Source organism: Haliotis asinina, chromosome 9 (assembly GCF_037392515.1).
Source record: "Haliotis asinina isolate JCU_RB_2024 chromosome 9, JCU_Hal_asi_v2, whole genome shotgun sequence".
In the NCBI taxonomy this organism is placed as follows: domain Eukaryota; kingdom Metazoa; phylum Mollusca; class Gastropoda; order Lepetellida; family Haliotidae; genus Haliotis; species Haliotis asinina.
Genome location: NC_090288.1, coordinates 62,092,443 through 62,115,853, shown reverse-complemented (window position 1 = coordinate 62,115,853; position 23,411 = coordinate 62,092,443). Strand labels below are relative to the sequence as shown.

Genomic DNA, 23,411 nt, shown 5'->3' with positions numbered 1-23,411 from the left:
ATTATTAGCAAATATATAGTTCGATGCATTTGCATGACTAGGCATTTATAAGGGTATAGCAGAAAACAAATAGTTGTAAGTTTGAAAGTAACTCGAACACTACATTCCAAATTTCATTTCTCGTCTTCAGAGGGAATGTATCTCCATCCACGTCGGCCAGGCCGGAGTCCAGATGGGCAATGCATGCTGGGAGTTGTACTGTCTGGAGCACGGCATTCAGCCCGATGGTCAGATGCCCTCAGACAAGACCATCGGGGGTGGGGACGACTCCTTCAACACCTTCTTCAGCGAGACTGGAGCTGGGAAACACGTGCCCAGAGCCATCTTTGTTGACCTTGAACCAACTGTTGTCGGTGAGTACATTCTGTGACTGGTGGTAATTCTTGTATGTATTTATCATACAGTATGTATATTTTGCGCACGTGTTGAACAATGTAACTGCTATTGAACATCTCCATACTACAGCATGTGTTATTGTTACGAAGTTTAGGTAAATGCTAGAACAAAATCATATGTGAAAATTATGCTTAACATAACATATTTAACGGCTACATCCCATTGATTCTAAAACACACATATTTACAGATGAGGTCCGTACCGGAACCTACCGACAATTGTTCCACCCAGAACAGCTCATCACAGGCAAGGAGGACGCCGCTAACAACTACGCCCGTGGCCACTATACCATTGGAAAGGAGATCGTTGACCTTGTCCTTGACCGCATCAGGAAGTTGGCTGATCAGTGCACTGGACTCCAGGGCTTCCTCATCTTCCACAGCTTCGGTGGTGGTACTGGCTCCGGCTTCACCTCTCTCTTGATGGAGAGACTGTCTGTGGACTACGGCAAGAAGTCCAAACTAGAGTTCGCTGTCTATCCCGCTCCACAGATCTCCACTGCTGTCGTCGAGCCCTACAACTCCATCCTCACCACCCACACAACCCTGGAACACTCTGACTGTGCCTTCATGGTCGACAACGAAGCCATCTACGATATCTGTAGACGTAACCTTGACATCGAACGTCCCACCTACACCAACCTCAATCGTCTGATTGGACAAATTGTCAGCTCCATCACTGCCTCTCTCCGTTTCGATGGTGCCCTGAATGTGGATCTGACGGAGTTCCAGACCAACCTGGTGCCCTACCCACGTATCCACTTCCCTCTGGCTACCTACGCTCCTGTCATCTCCGCTGAGAAGGCCTACCACGAGCAACTGTCTGTGGCTGAGATCACCAACGCCTCCTTCGAGCCCGCCAACCAGATGGTCAAATGTGATCCTCGTCACGGAAAATACATGGCCTGTTGCATGTTGTATCGTGGTGATGTCGTTCCCAAAGATGTCAACGCCGCCATCGCCACCATCAAGACCAAGAGAACCATTCAGTTCGTCGACTGGTGTCCCACTGGCTTCAAGGTGGGCATCAACTACCAGCCACCCACTGTTGTCCCCGGGGGTGACCTGGCCAAGGTCCAGAGAGCTGTCTGTATGTTGAGCAACACAACGGCCATCGCCGAGGCCTGGGCTCGTCTTGACCACAAGTTCGATCTGATGTACGCCAAACGTGCCTTCGTCCACTGGTACGTGGGTGAGGGTATGGAGGAGGGCGAGTTCTCCGAGGCCAGAGAGGACTTGGCAGCCCTGGAGAAGGACTACGAGGAGGTTGGAGTCGACTCTGTTGAGGGCGAGGGAGAGGAAGAGGGAGAAGAGTATTAGTGTTACTCTTAAATGTCCCTGAAATGTTCCCTTGATGGAACAACTGAATAAATGATTGTATGTAATACATTGTCTGTTGCATTTTTAGCATTTACATCCGATCGTCAGACAAAGAAAATATTTAGTAATTGAATAAGTTGTAGTATTCGTAGAACGACACTCTCGATTCCAGGACCGACATCCTACCAATTCCCTGGCCTGTCACTGTGAAAACCTTGAAACAGTTACTCGCAATCACTGACATCTCGAAACACAGACTCACATGGTTAGTGATTACATTTTGAAACATCTTCGCTTATACGAGACTTTTTGTGCATGTCAAACTTTGCCCAATCTTTAATTACAGTCAACGGTATATGCCCATACATAACGAATAAAGTCTGTTTTACTGTATGTTATATTTGGGATTTGGGATTGCACAATCCCAGAAAAGTACATATTCGACAATGCTTTCTTATTAAAGTAGAGATTCCATGACATTTTAGCAGACACTCATTTGAACACCTTCTACATGTCCTTGTGTACTGATGACTATTTGAATCTACATCTCTGGGATTTCAGTCTTACGAAAATTGTACTTATTTAGATGAAGTAAATAGACAGAACTGTTCTGGGGAACATAAAAATCTATCTAAAAATCCAGAGAAAAGTTTACTTTCTAAGTCTTAATGAGAAACAATACATCATGATTGTTCAACATGTAATATCTATAAGTACATAATTTTCATCATATTTCAATCCGTCGTTGCGCTGATGCAAACATCCTCACAGTTCAGTTGACACGTTGATACGTTAAATTGCACATGCCAACTTTGAATTGAAAATCACCTCCAGCAGTTGCAAATGAAATTCCCTTGGTGATAATTGACGATTATCGCATAGCTCCTCGATGATTCCATGATGCTTGATAATGTCTGGATGATTCCTTAATTTGCTGCTACTTCCTTTATATTTCTTCACAGACTTACTCCATATATGCCAGTGAACAAAGGGACTAGTGAACAACGTATTTATGTTACAACGTATTTATGTTACCGAACACCTGAATTTTAATTTTGAACTGTTTGAAGCACTTCTGTTGAATGCGAGGCGAATCACCGTTTTGCAGGCGACACAGGGTAGACAGATTTAGAGTTATCTCCCTTCCATTGATTTTCAATCGCAAAACATCGGTAATTTCCGTGCGTGATGCGTAATTCCATGTTATTCGAGATAAAAGAGTACTACCATGAAGCACCAGAAGTGTTCGGAATTCCCAGCGGTGTACACTGAAAATGATACATCGGCTGTAAGCGGGGTACATTGAAAATAATAGAATATATCATCGCTTTAGCAGCGGGTACAGCAGGAAGTGGTATTTACTTCACCACGCATCAAACTCTTGTCAGTAATTGGTCTCCGGTCGTTACAGAAAGGGGTGTAACAACATATTGGACGGGGTGTCGGTAATAAATCTAAAGTATCTTCTCAGTGTGAATCTAAACCAACTGAAATTGTAAATACACATACGTACCTTGGCATCAACTTTCACCGCAATAGGAGATTTAATTTTTCATTCAACGACATATTTGTGTAGCTCTAAGCACAGGCAAACTGTAGCGCAAATGGGGTTGCGCAGCCTAGACAAAATGACCAGTCGTCTTACATGCGAGGGAAGCGAGCAAAGGTTGGCAACGTACTTTCCTCGCCTCGGTTAAAAAAAAAAACACCATCAAAACTATACACCCATTTCTTCACCAGGTTGTGCTCTCACATTTCCAACCACAAGTTGAACAATTACTCACGTGAAATACTTTTTATTCAACATTTGAGCACAACTTGTGGTAATATCAGACCGTTCTTCGCCTCCATTACACCTTCCAGCTTCCGTGTTAACGGAGTGAAGGAACAGGAGGGTATCATTCCATATAAAATACTTACAGTTACCACCACTTCATCATTCGCCCATTACCCCAGAAGTTATTAATGTAGAACAAATGTTACGAAAATTCTAACAATAGCGACGACAGATTAGACATATAAACTCCAACAAGTTCACGATAAAATTAAGCAATATGGTATTTCTTTTTTAATTTCTGCTTATTCGTGTTCCGTCACTCCGTTCAACTGGAAGCTGGCAGGGGTAATGGAGGCGAAGAACGATCTCAATACCATGAGTGGCGCTTAAAATGTTGAATAAAGCATATTTCACTTGAGCAATTACTAAACAAGTGGTAAGAAATGTGAGAGCACACCCAAGTGAGGAAATGGGAGTGTACCTTTGATGGTGGCGATATTTTATTTTAACATATTTTTTCGAACCGAAGCGAGGGAAGCACATTGCCAACCTTTGCTCGCTTCGCTCGCATATAAGAAGACTTGTTATATTCTCTATGCTGCGCAACCCCATTTGCGCTACAGTTTGCCTGTGCTCTAAGTAAGCCATGTTTGCATTACTGCAGAAACCAAGAAATTCCAGTCTGGCACTCGACACTATAATTAATCTAAGCGATACTTTAATAGTACCAATTGCCTATATGGGAGCGAAATATGGAGGTATGAAATGCTGTAAATATTGAAAAGTTTCATTTAAAATTTCTTCAGTTTGCTAATGGCCTACGATTATGAACCCCTAACTTTATGGTGTATAACGAACTGGATTGTTTCCCTGTGAACATTACAATCGCTAAAAGCATGATCACATTTTGCCATAATGCAGAAACCTAATCTTCCCCGTATAGACTGTCATCGCGTGTATTTCAACTATCTTAATCTCCGTAATAGTAACGTATGGATATCTCACGTAAAAATATTTTAAACAGTTGTGGCTTATCTTATGTATTTGATAACCCTAGTTGTGTTTGTAAACAGTGGCAAGCCTCAATGGTCGAAACAACTCTTGAAAATCATTTTATACAGAAATGGAGGGAAGGCATCCATGTAGGTTCAAAGTTTAATTATTATAAACTCCAAAGATCTGCCGTCGTTTGAAAAATACCTTCTGTTAGCTGTATACATCTCCCGGCCCGTTATGTCATTTCGGACATTGAACCATCACTTACCAGTAGACTGGCCGCTGGAAAAATATACCAAGAATAAACAGAAATTGTCATCTTTGCAACTCACCGTCGGTAGCCGACGAATTTCACTACCTATTTAAATGTTCAGGGTTTTTTGGCAACACAAGATGTTACTTATTACACTAAATGACCGAATCTCGCAAAACTTAAACTACCGTTTACCTTATATGATTATTCACTTGTTAAAAAACAACTCAACTCATTTTGGCACTCTTTTTACCACTGCATATGAAAGACTTCTGGTTAGTCATAAACGGAACATCATTTTTTACAAAAGAAAACTTGTGGTTAATTAATGCCAAGCGCTCATAAGTTGCTAAAAAGCCGTCTGCTTCTCTCTCGCCCGCAAACGAAACCGTAGACTGGTTACGTAACTCTGTGAGCCCTACAGTGACGTAATAGAAGGAACGATTTTCAGTTAGTTGGAAAGAAAATGTGTAGGAAGCTCATTTTGCTGATTTCTCGACGTCACCAAAGACATGCCAAATTGTTGTGTTGCTGTCAATTGCTCCATGGGGGCGGGTGATGGTGTCACCATGCACAGAACTACATTTTAATAGTAGTTAAATATGCATTTGAATCATGGCCAAAGAATTTTTGCATGACACAACTTTTAACATAAGGACTTCTTCCAAGGAAGCAAGGGAGGGGTCGAAGTGACAAGCAATATTATATCAACCTCCACCTCCCTTCCAAGAGTGAACTTGTTACGTTATAAAATCCTATTGTCTATCAATAAAATACATATTTTACTACCAATTTTGATTTTGTAAGTCGGTGAAAACAAACTTAAATTGCATTCATCCTCAGACAGGGCGCCCCCATTTTTGACAATCGTGAAGTTAAATCCACTGGAATTAATGAGATTATGGGTTGTTTTCATCAAGTTAGAAAATCAAAACTGCTTTCGACTAGTAGTTAAATATGTATTTGAATCATAAACAAAAGGAGTTTGCACGACACAACCTGTAACATAACGTAAGCGAGGTCGGTGTCGTAGTGAAAATACTGCGCGATAAATTTCACATTGCTGTATAGTATCATTGGTCACCCAAGATAGCACACCTGGCAACTAATTGCATAATGTGCGTCATTCGTCATTTAGTTAGCCAATAATGAGAAATCAATCAATGTATTGGCGGTTACTCCTTTGACAGAAGGGTGTTGCTTTTACATAGCCACAGACACGACAGTGTTTATTCAGAGTGGATTAGTAAATGTACAAACATAAAAACTACCTTCAGGCAAATCCCCATTTAAATCCGTATAGAAGTAATTAATCAATCAGCATGTTATCGGTTAATCCTTTGATCGATCCAGACACAAGAAATGCCAACTAGGCACCTTTGTCGGGTAGTCTAAGTGGCGTTACCACTAATTATATCTGTTATAAATTCCTTAAATGAGCATCAAGTAAATGATGACAAATAACGTGTAGGTTTATACCACCGAACATGGATTACAAGGTAGCGACACCAAGTGATTTTGTCAGAATCGTCTATGAAAACAAGGGTTGTAACTCGAAAACCAGGCAAAGCAGGAGACAAAACTAAATGATAGTAGGTTGTGAGAACATATAACTTTCATTTTTCACAACAGCTGTCGCGATTTCAGGTTTGTACAAACCTGTAAACGAAATAGTTTACCCCCTGAAATGTTGATGAATTCTGCATAGACCTTCATTTCTATACCTACAATTACGTCATGGAGACGCGCCGCTCTGATTGGTTGAAAACTGTTGTTAAAAAGGTCGATTTAACGTAATTAAAGATCGAAATGAGCAGTTTTAATGACGGGGTTTCATTTATAACGATGTCAATTAGTGATTTATGCATTTTCACCCCCTAAAGTATATGTGATCTTTAAGAATATTTCAACATCTATAAGAATTATCAATAACACCATAACAGGATAAAAACACCAATATATTCACTGTTAGCAAGTGATCATAACAGTTTATCATTTATATTACGACCTTATTTGTACTGTTCCTGTACCACTAACTGCGGTTTGTCGGAATAAATATTGAATTGAAATTAATTGAATTGAACTCAATAGCAAAGTCACATAAAGCTCTTGATTCTCTAGACATTTCCAAACATAAGCTTATCCCTATCACCATGTTGTTACCACTACCAAAGTAATGAGCTTAGCAGGCAATACTGTGGATTAGCGTCCTTGACAACCGGCTGTCCACGACGTGTATATAAGTGTCCCGGCCACTGTTCCCTACATCAGACTTCTTCACACCAGACAACTCGTAGTGCACGTGAGATCCACATCTACATACAACAATCATGGTTAGTGATGATTTCTAACGTTAGTATGTAGGGCACATCACATGTCACACATCACGTATCAAGTTGCAAAGTATATTTGTCATTCCAGATTTCAGGCTCAATATCTTGAGTGTGCAACTGAAGGTAACCTTAATTTTAGAATGTAACGTCGATGTCTAAGTAAACGGACGACTACTGAATATATCGTGTCAAGGGACATACTCCTCTTTCGCCTATTCGTAACCATCTCATTTGTGAACAGTGACGCCAGTGTAAATTACAACTGACGCCATAATATCACATGTCCTCTGTTGTGGCCACTTTCTTCAACAGCCTTTAATACGCAGGTTATTGTGCCGTTTCTCGCATGGTTGATCTGACAGTAAATAAAAGTGTCGGACATTTGTACATACTTGGTCGTGATTCGGTATTTCGCTTGAAAAACACTGACATGAATTATCAACAAATAATTTAAATGTTGATAGGCTTAAAGATATAACTGGCTCATAAAACACATCCACGTGCCATTTAGATATATCGATACATTAAACGTTCATTCAGGTTTACTAGTAACTGTTGATTCGAACCCCGCTTCGTCGAAAACATGTTTCATTGTGGGGTTTTTTTCAGAGGGAATGTATCTCCATCCACGTCGGCCAGGCCGGAGTCCAGATGGGCAATGCATGCTGGGAGTTGTACTGTCTGGAGCACGGCATTCAGCCCGATGGTCAGATGCCCTCAGACAAGACCATCGGGGGTGGGGACGACTCCTTCAACACCTTCTTCAGCGAGACTGGAGCTGGGAAACACGTGCCCAGGGCCATCTTTGTTGACCTCGAACCAACAGTTGTCGGTGGGTACATTCTATGACTGATTCTTGCACGTAATTGGTGCACGTTCTTCTAATGATCTTTAGGCAGTCGTTCAATCACATGGTGCATGCATATGGTATGTAATAGCTACACCATATTCACTGTGAAACATGCACATTTACAGATGAGGTCCGTACCGGAACCTACCGACAACTGTTCCACCCTGAACAGCTCATCACCGGCAAGGAGGACGCCGCCAACAACTACGCCCGTGGTCACTACACCATCGGAAAGGAGATCGTTGACCTCGTCCTTGACCGCATCAGGAAGCTGGCTGACCAGTGCACTGGACTCCAGGGCTTCCTCATCTTCCACAGCTTCGGTGGTGGCACGGGCTCCGGCTTCACCTCTCTCTTGATGGAGAGACTGTCTGTGGACTACGGCAAGAAGTCCAAACTAGAGTTCGCTGTCTATCCCGCTCCACAGATCTCCACTGCTGTCGTCGAGCCCTACAACTCCATCCTCACCACCCACACCACCCTGGAACACTCCGACTGTGCCTTCATGGTCGACAACGAGGCCATCTACGACATCTGTAGACGTAACCTTGACATCGAACGTCCCACCTACACCAACCTCAATCGTCTGATTGGACAAATTGTCAGCTCCATCACTGCCTCTCTTCGTTTCGATGGTGCCCTGAACGTGGATCTGACGGAGTTTCAGACCAATCTGGTGCCCTACCCACGTATCCACTTCCCTCTGGCTACCTACGCTCCTGTCATCTCCGCTGAGAAGGCCTATCATGAGCAACTGTCTGTGGCTGAGATCACCAACGCCTCCTTCGAGCCCGCCAACCAGATGGTCAAATGTGATCCTCGTCACGGAAAATACATGGCCTGTTGCATGTTGTATCGTGGTGATGTGGTCCCCAAAGATGTCAACGCCGCCATCGCCACCATCAAGACCAAGAGAACCATTCAGTTCGTCGACTGGTGTCCCACTGGCTTCAAGGTGGGCATCAACTACCAGCCACCCACTGTTGTCCCCGGGGGTGACCTGGCCAAGGTCCAGAGAGCTGTCTGTATGTTGAGCAACACAACGGCCATCGCCGAGGCCTGGGCACGTCTTGACCACAAATTCGATCTGATGTACGCCAAACGTGCCTTCGTCCACTGGTACGTGGGTGAGGGTATGGAGGAGGGCGAGTTCTCCGAGGCCAGAGAGGACTTGGCAGCCCTGGAGAAGGACTACGAGGAGGTTGGAGTCGACTCTGTTGAGGGCGAGGGAGAGGAAGAGGGAGAAGAGTATTAGTGTCACACTTAAATGTCCCTGAAATGTTCCCTTGATGGAACGACCGAATACAAAATGAATATAATATGTTGTTTGTTGTCAATTGAGAGCATATATTATATCGTGTATCTGTTATCCAACAGTCCAACAAACAGCATCTACGTGTCCTTAACCGTTTCAGGTTAAGATAGACATCGTACCAGCATTGCATGATGTGATGCAGCATGACAAGCATCATCCCACAAAAACAGTGACACCATCCTAATATACCTGTAATTTCAAATACTCATTACATCCTGAATCTAGTATCAAGCATGCCCCACCATATTTGCTACATTATCAGTCACTGCATTTAGATGCATCATTAACACAAATGCTTCAAATAGTAACTCAGACCTGACACATTCAGTCACGTGGATACTTAAGGCCTTTGTGTAATCGGTAGTGAGCTCTGATATCTGATTTCAGCGTGACTGTATCTTGAAACATTCAGTTATAAGCACACACCCACAAATACACGACATGGTGACAGATGAAATACCTCATCACATGCATATGGCCAATGCATGTCACATGTTTATGTGTATCACACGTCAAACCTGGATGTTTGTTTGGTGATTTCATGTTCATTATTTGATGACCTGTTGATGTCATTTCATTTTCCCTTGATGATTCTTCGTTGATTTATGATGATTCTTCGAAGAAGGTTGATGACTTGTTTATGATTCCTTGATGATGCCTTGGCGATTCATTGATTCGTCGCTGACTCCAGAATTATTCTTTGAGCAATCATTTAAAGTACCTTAGTGGTTCCTTTATGATTCCAGAAGATATGATTCCTTGATTGTTCCTGGACGAAAACCTTCGTGATGGCTTTATCACTCCCCTGTGACATTTTGGGACATTAAATGATTTCTGAATGATACCACATTAATATGCGATAGCGGTATAGTCCGTGCCACTTAGAATGCAATCCAGAATACAATCACTTTAGGAGATACAGCAAAGATTGCTCTACGTGTGCTCATAGTTGTGCAGTCACCTCGAGCAACATATAATAACACGACGCAAGTGGATCCTCCAACAGAAGACAGTACAATAGCATAAAAATTGAAGATATTATAACCTGTGGCAATTGAAGCGTCAATACAACGAATTCAAATAAATATTGTCTGTGGACAGCGCATAACATCAAAGAGGTATATCCACAATGTAAATAACTCCACAATTCCAATCATTATGAGCAGTTGATGATAACAACAATCCAAAGGCAGTTCTAGGTATAGAATTTTAAGTAGTGCTACTAAACCGCTCGACAATATAAACACATTTTTCTCTATCATGAACCAATCTTACCTGTAAAATAAACAATGAATCAGATTGGTTTGTTCATTGTCACTATCGAAACAACCAGTCAATCTTCAGGGCTTAAACCGCTATGGTGATCGAAACTTTAAAAAAAAAACACCAAACAATCAATTTGTAAAAGCTTATCTGCAACGAAGTTAATAGGATATATATAATCATTTGATTTCCTTTCAGGCACAGAGGCCGTTTTCTGCAAATTCGGAGGCCGTTCTCTCCTGCGCGTTGGCCGTTTTCTCGATTTTGGGAGATCCGTTTTCGCTGGGCTCCGTTCTCTCCGTATCGCGTGTCTACTGATATCAGCTAGAGCAACACTCGTTTATATAAGTAACATTTAAAACTGAATCAACTTGTGTTGATATAACGCTGATGTCAGTCAGAGACGTGTGTGAGAATCTCTGTGTCATGTACGGGAACAACAGGCATGGGAGATAACTGTAAATCCAACCTTACAACCTGGCAACATAGCTCGTAATTTGCTGCCAGTGAGAAAAACATAAAACCTTTTTTAGAGAGTTAGAACTTTATTTCAAATGGGAAAGTTTTAAGAATAAAAGCATTTTATACAACTATATATTGAGGACATTTAAACAAAATGAAACAACCCAAAGCCATGAAATGTGTTCTCAAAATCAGGTATATAATAACACTACACTTCATGGATTTTACTCAAGATCAGATCTCCGGATCGTGACGGGTCGAAGATAAGCAATCAGTTGACACCTTTCAAGGCACAGCATACAAATTGTACTGATGGCATCGAAACAACAAACTATGAATATATGATTTACGTCTTCCCTGTACAAAAGCAGAAATTCTCTTGTTTATAAGTAAAGACATGAAATATGTTCGTGCAAAAGCCGGTCATTACAAACGCGCGTTCCATCTGATCACTATTACAACAAAACGTCCATTACGCCATGATGTGCTCACATGGTCTGTATCAAGACAAATGCTCTCCTTTATTAACATATATTTATTTCCAAATGAAAGTGTAACTGTTTGCTTTCGTTAGACCATAATGAATGAAGTGTGTGTGAAATTTGACATCGTTTTGAAGAGTATTTAAATGCAGCTGTCAGCTACACGAGGGACACATCCAACTGATGCATAATAATTTACCACTTTGCTGGAACCCGATGGGGCTGGGACGGGTACAGCTGGAACCAAGTCCTATTTCTAGGAATCGAGTACCTGGAAAGGGAGAGCATTCTGTAGTGACAAGGGCAGATAACAACTTGTTTTTGTCATTACTGATGTCACACATTTACATCACTGGTATTGTCCCACTGATGAAGCTATTATTAATGATGAACGTAGCCTAAGAATAGATCTGTTTAAATGTCTGTTTGCACCCTTTCAAGTTTTCTGAAATTATCTCGGTAAACTCATGATTGAATATTTGCACAGTTGACAGAAATGTTAAGAATGAAGATTTCATCAACTCCCAAGCCCCATACGGAAGAGCTACCATCAAGATCCACAAGAACCCGCCCAAAGCCCGGATCCTAGTCTGCTCCAGAGGTTCAGTTTTCTACAACACCGCCCAGTTCCTCTCACGTCTCCTCGCTCCATTTGGCAAAGATGGCAAGTCAGCTCCATTTGGCAAAGATGGCACATCAGCGACTCTTCATCCTTTGTCAACCAGCTGAAAGAATCCAACCTCACAGGCACCATGGTCAGCTACGACGTCGTGGACCTCTTTACCAACATCCCACTAGAAGAAGCCCTGGACATCCTTCGCAGCAAGTTAGCCAACAGGATAGATGACTTGGACACCCACCTCACCATAGACAGCATCACCAACCTTGCCCGCAGCTGCTTTGACACCTCCTACTTCACATTTAATGGTAAGATATACAAGCAGATCCACGGTCTCCCCATGGGCTCACCTCTTTCTCCTCTCATTACAGAAATCTTCATGACCTCCTTCGAGGAAGCAGCCCTCTCCACAGCTCCGTTCCAGCCCCTCTGTTGGTACCGCAAAGTCGACGACACCTTCACCACCATCGCCAATGACAACGACCCCAGCGAGCTCCTCAACCACCTCAACGACCAACATCCAAGAATCAAGTTCACCATGGAGACTGAGACCAACCAACATCTGCCCTTCCTTGATGTGTCCCTCCACACCACAGACGATGGAGTCAGAACCTCAGCATACCGCAAGCCGACGCACACCGACCAGTACATCCACTACAACTCCTGCCACCATCCTCAGATCAAGCAAGCTATCATCGCCACCCTTACCAGACGTGCCAAAGCCCTCTGTCATCCTGATGCCCTAAACAATGAACTGGACCACCTCAGAAAGACATTCACCACACTAAACGGTTACCCTCCCCAGCCACCATCAACAAGACCCTCAAGGACCGAGAACCCCGCCTCAAGCCTTCTCCATCACCCATCAGAGTAACCATACCCTACCTTGGCCCCATCAGTCATCAAATATCACGCCTCATCAAGACCAAAGCCAGCATCGATGTCACCTTCTCCAGTGGCAAGACCATCAAGACCTACCTAAAAGCCAACGGTAAAGGACCCAGCTGTGAACACCCTAATCCGAGAGGATGCATCTACCAGATCCCTTGCAACTGTGGCGACCTATACATTGGCGAAACGCTGAGACCAATCAACACCAGAATGAAGGAACACCAGACCTCTGTCAGCAAACTCGACCAGAAATCGGCCATCTCTGAACACATTCTCAAGAACCCTGGACATTCAATCCGATGGGAGGACACTAGGATACTATCTACCAACAACAACAACTGGCACCAAAGGAAACTGCAAGGAGCCATCGAGATCCGGAGACAGAAACCAGCAATCAACCGTGACCAAGGAGTGTACCTACCAAGTGCCTGGGACTTATTCATAAATTAATCTCATCTATCTGTGTACATTCTATCTATGTAATTCATGTATAGCCAATCTACCCGTGTCCATCCTTATCTACTTGTGTTTGTACATCATCAACCCCCATGTAAACATGCCCATCAACCCTCATGCAGTCATGTACATCATCCTTAATCCCCAATCATGTGTTATGTAAACATCATCCACCATTGGCTTCCATCCTTATCCCCAATCATGTACATCGTCCTTACCCCCTACCTGTGTTATGTAAACATATCCCATCATCTGTAATGTATTACCATTGGCTTCTATCATTGTTATCATAACTGTCGGGTTCCAATCAGCGCGTGTTTATACTGGCTTCCAGCTTTCGTTAATTCATTCCACTTGTTACTTTGTTATTGTTTTACCTGTACATATAAATATAGCTCTGTACCCCATTCTCAATTAGCTGATGAAGGAGTAAGCATTAACTCCGAAACGTTGTGTTCTCATATAAAGAAGTTGATATCCATAAAATCTTCATTCTTATGCATTTCACTTCTAAATGCCCTTCAAAGACTTGACAGAAATGTTGTATTCCTTACATTTCCGGGTACTCGATTCCGATTCGGGTAAGTACATGCCGGGTACTCGATTCTATTTTTTCCTCCCCTTCCCGTCCCAGTCATAGAACACGATGACAGAAACTGGGTTATAAATCTGTATTCCAAATACGACTGTAGACACCAGGACCTGACAAGCTGGATGTATTTTAGTAACTGACCCCAGATCCTCTGCGTAACGAACGAACACTTTCACCACTGTACTACTCCTACAGACCACCACAAGGACACGATATACCCTGCTTTCTCACATAATAGGGGCTCATTCTTAAAAAGATGAGACAGGTTCACCTGCCACTGTAGTAGGACCGTATGCATATGTGCAAAGGTGCATGGGTCGTTTTAAAGAATATTAGACATGTACATGAAGTTTCAAAGATATCAGAATAATAGTTCTACCAGGATATACCACAGCCTCTCTCTCTCTCTCTCTCTCTCTCTCTCTCTCTCTCTCTCTCTCTCTCTCTCTGTCTCTCTCAATAAGACATGTTATTGACAAAATGCAATTTTGCATGTTAAGAAATAAAAATATTATATTAACAAACATAAAATATTACCAATTTAATTTACTTCAGGCTTGTAAATACTGTTATGTAGAACCACATTTTCACTGTATAATGGGGAGATACTGAGTGACTAAATACAGAACAACATGAGAGTTTCCCGGTGGGTGTAGTGACGGTTAACAATATTTCTATAACATTTAGTTAATATAGGTTAATTTAACACCCCTTGTACATCTGTGACAAGTACGGGATAATCATCTTCAAAGTGAGCATTCTTACCTCGTTTGCCAGGAATAAGTGATTAAGGTCAAGATTAAAAGCTCGGCTTGCACAAATCCCTTTGATCATGTTCTCAGTGTTAGAGATTAGGTAGTGGGCTAAGCAACGGTTACTATGAATCAGCGTCCTTGACAACCGGCTGTCAAGCTGTATATAAGTGTCTGTGCACCTGCTCTCGACATCACACTTTCTCACCCCTGACAACTTGCAGTCCACGTGAGATCCACATCAACCTACAGCAACCATGGTAAGTGATACTGTCTTGTATGCTGCAAGAAACGCAACATACATTATTTGCCACGTCATCTCGTCATATGTTACTGACATCTGCCGTCATGTTTGGGATTCAGACAAAGCTTTGTCGATATGGCTTTCACTGTTCGCGAAACCAAGTATTGCAAATGCTTGAAATCACAGGAAATAAGACGTAAATCAGCGATGTGTGTTCCAAGCTCAGATAGTCGTCCTCGTCAGTTGGGTGAAGTTACTAATTGGTTCAATATATACGTTCTTTTGACAGCATAAGAAAAACTCGGCTAGTTATGATTAACGATCCAGTCTGTGTTCCCTTTGAGGACTCAAGTTGTTTGCTTTGCTTGTTTTCATATGCAACCATGAATCTCTGCAACTACGCCCGTATCACAGTTTCCGGTAATCGGCGTTTCTTTTGGAACTGAGTATAATAACAAACCATTCGAGTTGTGAAACGAACCAGTACAGCACTCAGTAGTGAATCTTCTGTGAGTGAATTAGATAAAATGGATAATATGTAAGACCTTCATTCTTTTTTTTGCATAAAAACTTTTCTTAACTCACTCCTTTGTCTTCAGAGGGAATGTATCTCCATCCATGTCGGCCAGGCCGGTGTCCAGATGGGCAATGCATGCTGGGAGTTATACTGTCTGGAGCACGGCATTCAGCCCGATGGTCAGATGCCCTCAGACAAGACCATCGGGGGTGGGGACGACTCCTTCAACACCTTCTTCAGCGAGACTGGAGCTGGGAAACACGTGCCCAGAGCCATCTTTGTTGACCTCGAACCAACAGTCGTCGGTGAGTACTCATGTCCATATGCTCTTCTTTCAAATTCAACAATCGTAATCTTTAAAGGGTGTATTTTTCTTCACATTTCATTACACATATCAATATGATATTATATGTTTCCAGATGAGGTCCGTACCGGAACCTACCGACAACTGTTCCACCCAGAACAGCTCATCACCGGCAAGGAGGACGCCGCCAACAACTACGCCCGTGGCCACTACACCATCGGAAAGGAGATCGTTGACCTCGTCCTTGACCGCATCAGGAAGCTGGCTGACCAGTGCACTGGACTCCAGGGCTTCCTCATCTTCCACAGCTTCGGTGGTGGTACTGGCTCCGGCTTCACCTCTCTCTTGATGGAGAGACTGTCCGTGGACTACGGCAAGAAGTCCAAACTAGAGTTCGCTGTCTATCCCGCTCCACAGATCTCCACTGCTGTCGTCGAGCCCTACAACTCCATCCTCACCACCCACACCACCCTGGAACACTCTGACTGTGCCTTCATGGTCGACAACGAGGCCATCTACGACATCTGCAGGCGTAACCTTGACATCGAACGTCCCACCTACACCAACCTCAATCGTCTGATTGGACAAATTGTCAGCTCCATCACTGCCTCTCTCCGATTCGATGGTGCCTTGAATGTGGATCTGACGGAGTTCCAGACCAACCTGGTGCCCTACCCACGTATCCACTTCCCTCTGGCTACCTACGCTCCTGTCATCTCCGCCGAGAAGGCCTATCATGAGCAACTGTCTGTGGCTGAGATCACCAACGCCTCCTTCGAGCCCGCCAACCAGATGGTCAAATGTGATCCTCGTCACGGAAAATACATGGCCTGTTGCATGTTGTATCGTGGTGATGTGGTCCCCAAAGATGTCAACGCCGCCATCGCCACCATCAAGACCAAGAGAACCATTCAGTTCGTCGACTGGTGTCCCACTGGCTTCAAGGTGGGCATCAACTACCAGCCACCCACTGTTGTCCCCGGGGGTGACCTGGCCAAGGTCCAGAGAGCTGTCTGTATGTTGAGCAACACAACGGCCATCGCCGAGGCCTGGGCTCGTCTTGACCACAAGTTCGATCTGATGTACGCCAAACGTGCCTTCGTCCACTGGTACGTGGGTGAAGGTATGGAGGAGGGCGAGTTCTCCGAGGCCAGAGAGGACTTGGCAGCCTTGGAGAAGGACTACGAGGAGGTTGGAGTCGACTCTGTTGAGGGCGAGGGAGAGGAAGAGGGAGAAGAGTATTAGTGCTACCTTCAAATGATTCTCAAATGTTCCATTGGTGGAACGACCGAATACAAAATGAATATAATACGTTGTTTCTTCGCTTTTGTTCTTTTAATAATTGTAAGACGTCAGTTAAGATATACGACGTTGCTCAACTACAAACCTTTCTGCCACGCAACCTAGTGTTTATAGCGTTCCCTCGTCACCCCCCAAAATCCGGATTCAATTCAAAAGCATGGGCACAAAGTGTGAAACCCATTTCTCGTGTTCCCCGTGGCGATGGCGTATCGTTAAACTCACTCACTCACTTACATACATGCACGGGACACCACCAATAGACTCCACACTCTGTACCTAAGATGGAATCGAACCCTTCCTGACGATCTCAGTGACACATTTACCCTCATGGCTGTGTGTGAACAATCTATTATGTAAAAGTAATCTCTTTGTGATAAGCACTATTAACAGAAATTGTGACAAGATACTGAATGGTATTTAACAAACAAACAAAATAGGCATCTTTGTATAAAAATGTTCTTCTGTATTCCTCATTCGCAGCCACATCATCATCAGATCTCTCACAATAGTGCTGATGATGCCTCACCTTATGAAAAGTCAAACCTCTAAGGGGCTTGAACGCACGACATATACGCCCACGTAGGGTACAGACATGAGACGTGTAACTTGTGTTCACACATCGAAGTGATATTCTATGCTGGATAAGGCACATATTGTTCTATTTGCTTACAATCGATCTTGCGATCACATGAATTTCTGGTGTAGTGGTGTAGTCCGATCCCCTGGTCTCAACATATCGATAGACCACCAATTCCCTGCAAAATGGAGCCAATAGCCAAATTTTAGTAGGTATTAACTGGTGAGAACTCACGGAACATGGTGTGCGAAAATCACACCCTTGGCCTGATACAATCTTATGATGATGCGGGCATCCTTTTTATTTTGTATTTTTTTATTTCTGTGACAAATCAAATAACACAGATTAAGAAAACATCAATGTAATTACAGTAATGTTGATATTCCCTCTTAAGTACAACTCTCTCTCTCTATCAGAATCAATGGCACTTGGTGGGATACAGCTTTTAACATTGCACAAAATACATCTCAAAGAGGTAGTGTAGAAAACTGAAATCAAGCAGTCTGCGTTACCACCATATGTATTCTACCTGGCCATTTTGTTTCAATCATTATAACGTAACATGAAACAAATTTGGACAAAAATTTGCCTTGTACCTAATATCATACACTATTGGCCAGAAATCGGTGCAACATACTTGCATGGAAAGGGCACCAGATGAGGAAACAGAAGAAGTACGCGAAACATAGCATTTCTGGTAATCTGTGTTCCCCTCATTGTGGACCCGTGAAGGTCCCGGGGTAGAATAGACCTTCAGCAACCCATGCTTGCCATAAAAGGTGACTAGGCTTGTCGTAAGAGACGACTAACGGGATCGGGTGGTCAGACTAGCTGACTTGGTTGACACATGTCATCGGTTCCCCATTGCGCAGATCGATGCTCATGTTGTTGATCACTGGATTGTCTGGTTCAGACTCGATTATTTACAGACCGTCGCCATATAGCTGGAATATTGCTAAGTGCGACGTAAAACTAAACTCACTCACTCACTCACTCCCCTCATTGTGTGGTAGCTCTGTAACTTACCACGCACTTATTATCATAAAGTATTACAAAACAATGAACATTATATATTGATGAAACAATGCAAATAGATGCCATGGAAAAGTAACGAAGTATAGCGTTATTAGAGGGTGTCCGATAATGTTAAGAATGGTCACTTTAGCGTAATTACGTTAACAAGGTCAAAGCGGCTTGGAAACATAGCAAATTCATTGATTTACATTAGCTGGATTTTGTATAATGAGTATTGTACTGTTGATAGGTATTAGTTGTACATGAAAAAATATATTGTAGCTGCCAAGTGGCTCACATCACATCACGTATATCACATCATACAGCTTACATTTACGTGTATTGAGTGTCTAAAGACTGTCTCTGAGTATCATCCGTAATATATTACTGCAATTTCCTGCATCCTCTTGAAGCATGTGCCTCGCTATTGTCAGTCATGTCCAGCATTTTATGTTTTATGCTGATATATATACGTCATGTGGATCATGATATATCCTTAAAAAACTAAACGATATAAACTCTACTTATGATTTTATTATAAAGGCACCTGGACTAATCGGCTATTTAGCTTCAACACATGTTCCTAATTACTTCTTCAGCTATCTAAATCATTTCAGAATTTTAACAAGGTGTTTGCGTGTTCTAGATATTGTTTATTCTATAGTAACGCATGTACTGGAGGGAATATAAAAATGGTAGTCTATTTTTAAAACATAACACGTCATTCTGTATTTTCTCTTGAGAGAACATTACAGAATATTTATGAATGCTATTTCAAAAACGTTTTAAGGATTATGACTGCTGACATTGTGTACTGGCGATTAGGTGCTTGACTCTGTGTGTGCGGGTTCGAATCTCGGATGGGACTCAACCCCCAAAAAAGTACTAGAATTTGTACTTTACTAAGAAAGTGTAATCCCAAATATGACATTTAAATTTATGTTACATCTGACCACTTTCTAAATGGCATTGTGTAATCATATGTGATACTTGTGTATAAACACAATGATATTCGGACAGTAGGAAACTGGTGAGAGGGTCGGGCATTTTTTAAGGCGCTGTTTGCAATATTCCAGCAATATTGCATTGAGGACACCAGAAAGCCACCTTGGATGGGGGAATCGAACCCAGGTCCATGACTTGACGGATGGACGCTTTAACCAGCCGGCTAGCCCGCTGCCCTGCAATCAGGAATTAAAGTGGCAGAAACGTTCAGGTCAAATCGGTTTCTCTTCCTATAAAATACGCTAGCATCATACATTCACAGTTGAACATATTTCAGATCTGAAGCGGTGGATTAGTCTAGCCATTAAAGTGTTCGTTCAGAACGTCTATGGCTCGGGTTCAGTTCCTACCTAAGCACAATGGATGAAACCTGTTTGTGGTGTTCCATCCCACATATTGTTATATTTCCAGAATATTGCTAAAAGCAAAGGAGGCTTAAAACCTTACTCACTAACTCAATCGATCATTTCCTACTGATGTATTCCGGAAGGTACCAAACCTTGATGAAGAAACGGAACACCTCACAAGCGTGGCTCATACAACAAAGATTCTTCACAACGACTTATTGTACGCTGCACGTACCTATGGTTATACTCCGAGCAGTGTTTGGAATACTCTAAGTTGACCATCAGGGCTTGCTGCAGTCTGCAAGCTTTAAAATCTACAGGTCTTGAATGAAATCTGCAGGTCCATTTTGTCAAACCAATAAAAACAGAACAGACTACACTGTATACAGCCTCTGACTGTTTCTACAAAATTAATATTAAGCAAACCCTATGGCTCAGAGAGACGGTTTTATTTGTTAAATCTGGTTAATGATATTCCCATGCGCAAACTGCGGGAATGAAATGGAGAGAAACCAAGTTGAAAGCGACCATTTCAGTTTCTTTTTATATCACTTAAGCCAAGGTGGTCAGTTCATGAGCTTGGTTTCGTACTCTTTTGTATTTCGTACACGAGAACCCTTAGCAAAGACGTAATCTGTACATGCACGCAAGACTCGTATTGGTGTCATCGCACGTTTACTGTTTAATGAATAGAAAGCTAATCAGAACTAGCCAGATGGATTATTCAGGAAATAATCCCTGATGATATGAGCATTGAGCCGAAAGTCTCCCCACTCAGCAGGTGATTGTCCCACTCGGGCATTTGTCGCTAGTCTCCAATCTCACTACAAACCCAATTAACCCTTTGCAATTACCCCAGCGACTGTTGTGACGGATTTGCGTCCTTGACAACCCGCTGTCAAGCGGTATATTAGTGTTCGGGCACCTGCTGTCGACATCAGACTTTCTCACCTCTGACAACTTGCAGTCCACGTGAGATCCATATCTACCTGCAGCAATCATGGTAAGCACTGACTGTGGACTTGGTGGGAATCTTCACACCAGTCGCCGAATATGATCATCTATCTACATACATATTACTGATATTGTTTATTATATTCAAACAGAACGTGTGTAAATATACTGACGACACATCGGCATTGTCGTGTCCACGAAATTAATGAACCAAAGCCCTTAGGATTCTCACATTTGCAACTCTGCAAGTCTGCAACATAATGATTCACTTGTGTTATCCCACATCGGCACAGTGCCTTACCAATTTTACATCTGCTTTTCCCCGTCTCTATATAGCTTAAATACTGTGTAAAACACCACTTGCTAGACAAGCCCAATTCTTGTGTCCACTGTTGTTATATGTTGTTGGAATATTGCTCAGGAGAACACTCACTCACACACTCACTCACCCATCCACCCACCCACCCGTTCACTCCCTCACTCACTAAGCCAATAGGGAAATTGCGGGAATATTGCTAAAAGCGGCGGAACACATCACTCATTTACTCCCATGCATAGTATCCACAGACGAATGAGGAAGATGGGCACCAGCAATGTGGTATTATTTCCTTTTAATCATGGCTACATCATTTGGGCAAAACGAAGCTGCTATGTTTATAAACAGTGTAAACATACATCTGTAAGCAAGAAAACATATCAGTTTACTTGGACAAGAATATGATAGATGAGCTATCAGAGTTGCGTCAATTTAGCACCCATAACTGTTGATTCAAATTCCGATTCGTCCCAATCATGTTTCATTGTGTTTTTTCAGAGGGAATGTATCTCCATCCACGTCGGCCAGGCCGGTGTTCAGATGGGCAATGCATGCTGGGAGTTGTACTGTCTGGAGCATGGCATTCAGCCCGATGGTCAGATGCCCTCAGACAAGACCATCGGGGGTGGGGACGACTCCTTCAACACCTTCTTCAGCGAGACTGGAGCTGGGAAACACGTGCCCAGAGCCATCTTTATTGACCTCGAACCAACTGTTGTCGGTGGGTACTCATATACCCGTATTTCATGCTCAACGATTGTGAAAAAAACATGTGTGTTCTTCTATAAAATACTTTCTCTATTCATAACGCAGATCATGATTATGTGCTCCAGATGAGGTCCGTACCGGAACCTACCGACAACTGTTCCACCCTGAACAGCTCATCACCGGCAAGGAGGACGCCGCCAACAACTACGCCCGTGGCCACTACACCATCGGAAAGGAGATCGTTGACCTCGTCCTTGACCGCATCAGGAAGCTGGCTGATCAGTGCACTGGACTCCAGGGCTTCCTCATCTTCCACAGCTTCGGTGGTGGCACTGGCTCCGGCTTCACCTCTCTCTTGATGGAGAGACTCTCTGTGGACTACGGCAAGAAGTCCAAACTAGAGTTCGCTGTCTATCCCGCTCCACAGATCTCCACTGCTGTCGTCGAGCCCTACAACTCCATCCTCACCACCCACACCACCCTGGAACACTCCGACTGTGCCTTCATGGTCGACAACGAGGCCATCTACGACATCTGTAGACGTAACCTTGACATCGAACGTCCCACCTACACCAACCTCAATCGTCTGATTGGACAGATTGTCAGCTCCATCACTGCTTCTCTTCGTTTCGATGGTGCCCTGAACGTGGATCTGACGGAGTTCCAGACCAATCTGGTGCCCTACCCACGTATCCACTTCCCTCTGGCTACCTACGCTCCTGTCATCTCCGCCGAGAAGGCCTATCATGAGCAATTGTCTGTGGCTGAGATCACCAACGCCTGCTTTGAACCAGCCAACCAGATGGTCAAATGTGATCCTCGTCACGGAAAATACATGGCCTGTTGCATGTTGTATCGTGGTGATGTGGTCCCCAAAGATGTCAACGCCGCCATCGCCACCATCAAGACCAAGAGAACCATCCAGTTCGTCGACTGGTGTCCCACTGGCTTCAAGGTGGGCATCAACTACCAGCCACCCACTGTTGTCCCCGGGGGTGACCTGGCCAAGGTCCAGAGAGCTGTCTGTATGTTGAGCAACACAACGGCCATCGCCGAGGCCTGGGCACGTCTTGACCACAAGTTTGATCTGATGTACGCCAAACGTGCCTTCGTCCACTGGTACGTGGGTGAGGGTATGGAAGAGGGCGAGTTCTCCGAGGCCAGAGAGGACTTGGCAGCCTTGGAGAAGGACTACGAGGAGGTTGGAGTCGACTCTGTTGAGGGCGAGGGAGAGGAAGAGGGAGAGGAATATTAGTGTCGCCTTTAAATGACACATGTTCCCTTGGTGGAATGACCGAATAAAAAATTTAGAAACTAATATTTTCCCTTTTATGTTATAATAATCTGATCTACTTGCTTGAATTGTC

General features: G+C 43.3%; 4 protein-coding genes across 4 annotated transcripts; all 4 read left to right on the top strand.

The window, feature by feature from the left end:
* Positions 1–135: 135 nt before the first annotated feature.
* On the top strand, positions 136–1,767 carry LOC137295646 (tubulin alpha-1A chain-like). Its single transcript, XM_067827109.1, has 2 exons — positions 136–353; positions 586–1,767. The coding sequence occupies exons 1-2, from the start codon at positions 173–175 to the stop codon at positions 1,713–1,715; spliced, it is 1,311 nt and encodes a 436-aa protein (XP_067683210.1). The 5' UTR covers positions 136–172; the 3' UTR covers positions 1,716–1,767.
* Positions 1,768–7,018: 5,251 nt separating this feature from the next.
* LOC137296263 (tubulin alpha-1A chain-like) lies at positions 7,019–9,244 on the top strand. The gene is made up of 3 exons (XM_067828015.1): positions 7,019–7,074; positions 7,684–7,906; positions 8,050–9,244. The coding sequence occupies exons 1-3, from the start codon at positions 7,072–7,074 to the stop codon at positions 9,177–9,179; spliced, it is 1,356 nt and encodes a 451-aa protein (XP_067684116.1). The 5' UTR covers positions 7,019–7,071; the 3' UTR covers positions 9,180–9,244.
* Positions 9,245–15,604: 6,360 nt separating this feature from the next.
* Positions 15,605–17,131, top strand: LOC137296315 (tubulin alpha-1A chain-like). The gene is made up of 2 exons (XM_067828084.1): positions 15,605–15,822; positions 15,937–17,131. The coding sequence occupies exons 1-2, from the start codon at positions 15,642–15,644 to the stop codon at positions 17,064–17,066; spliced, it is 1,311 nt and encodes a 436-aa protein (XP_067684185.1). The 5' UTR covers positions 15,605–15,641; the 3' UTR covers positions 17,067–17,131.
* Positions 17,132–21,021: 3,890 nt separating this feature from the next.
* On the top strand, positions 21,022–23,338 carry LOC137296280 (tubulin alpha-1A chain). Its single transcript, XM_067828035.1, has 3 exons — positions 21,022–21,069; positions 21,835–22,057; positions 22,170–23,338. Exons 1-3 carry the CDS (start codon positions 21,067–21,069, stop codon positions 23,297–23,299), a joined length of 1,356 nt encoding a protein of 451 aa, XP_067684136.1. The 5' UTR covers positions 21,022–21,066; the 3' UTR covers positions 23,300–23,338.
* The last annotated feature ends 73 nt before the right edge of the window (positions 23,339–23,411 follow it).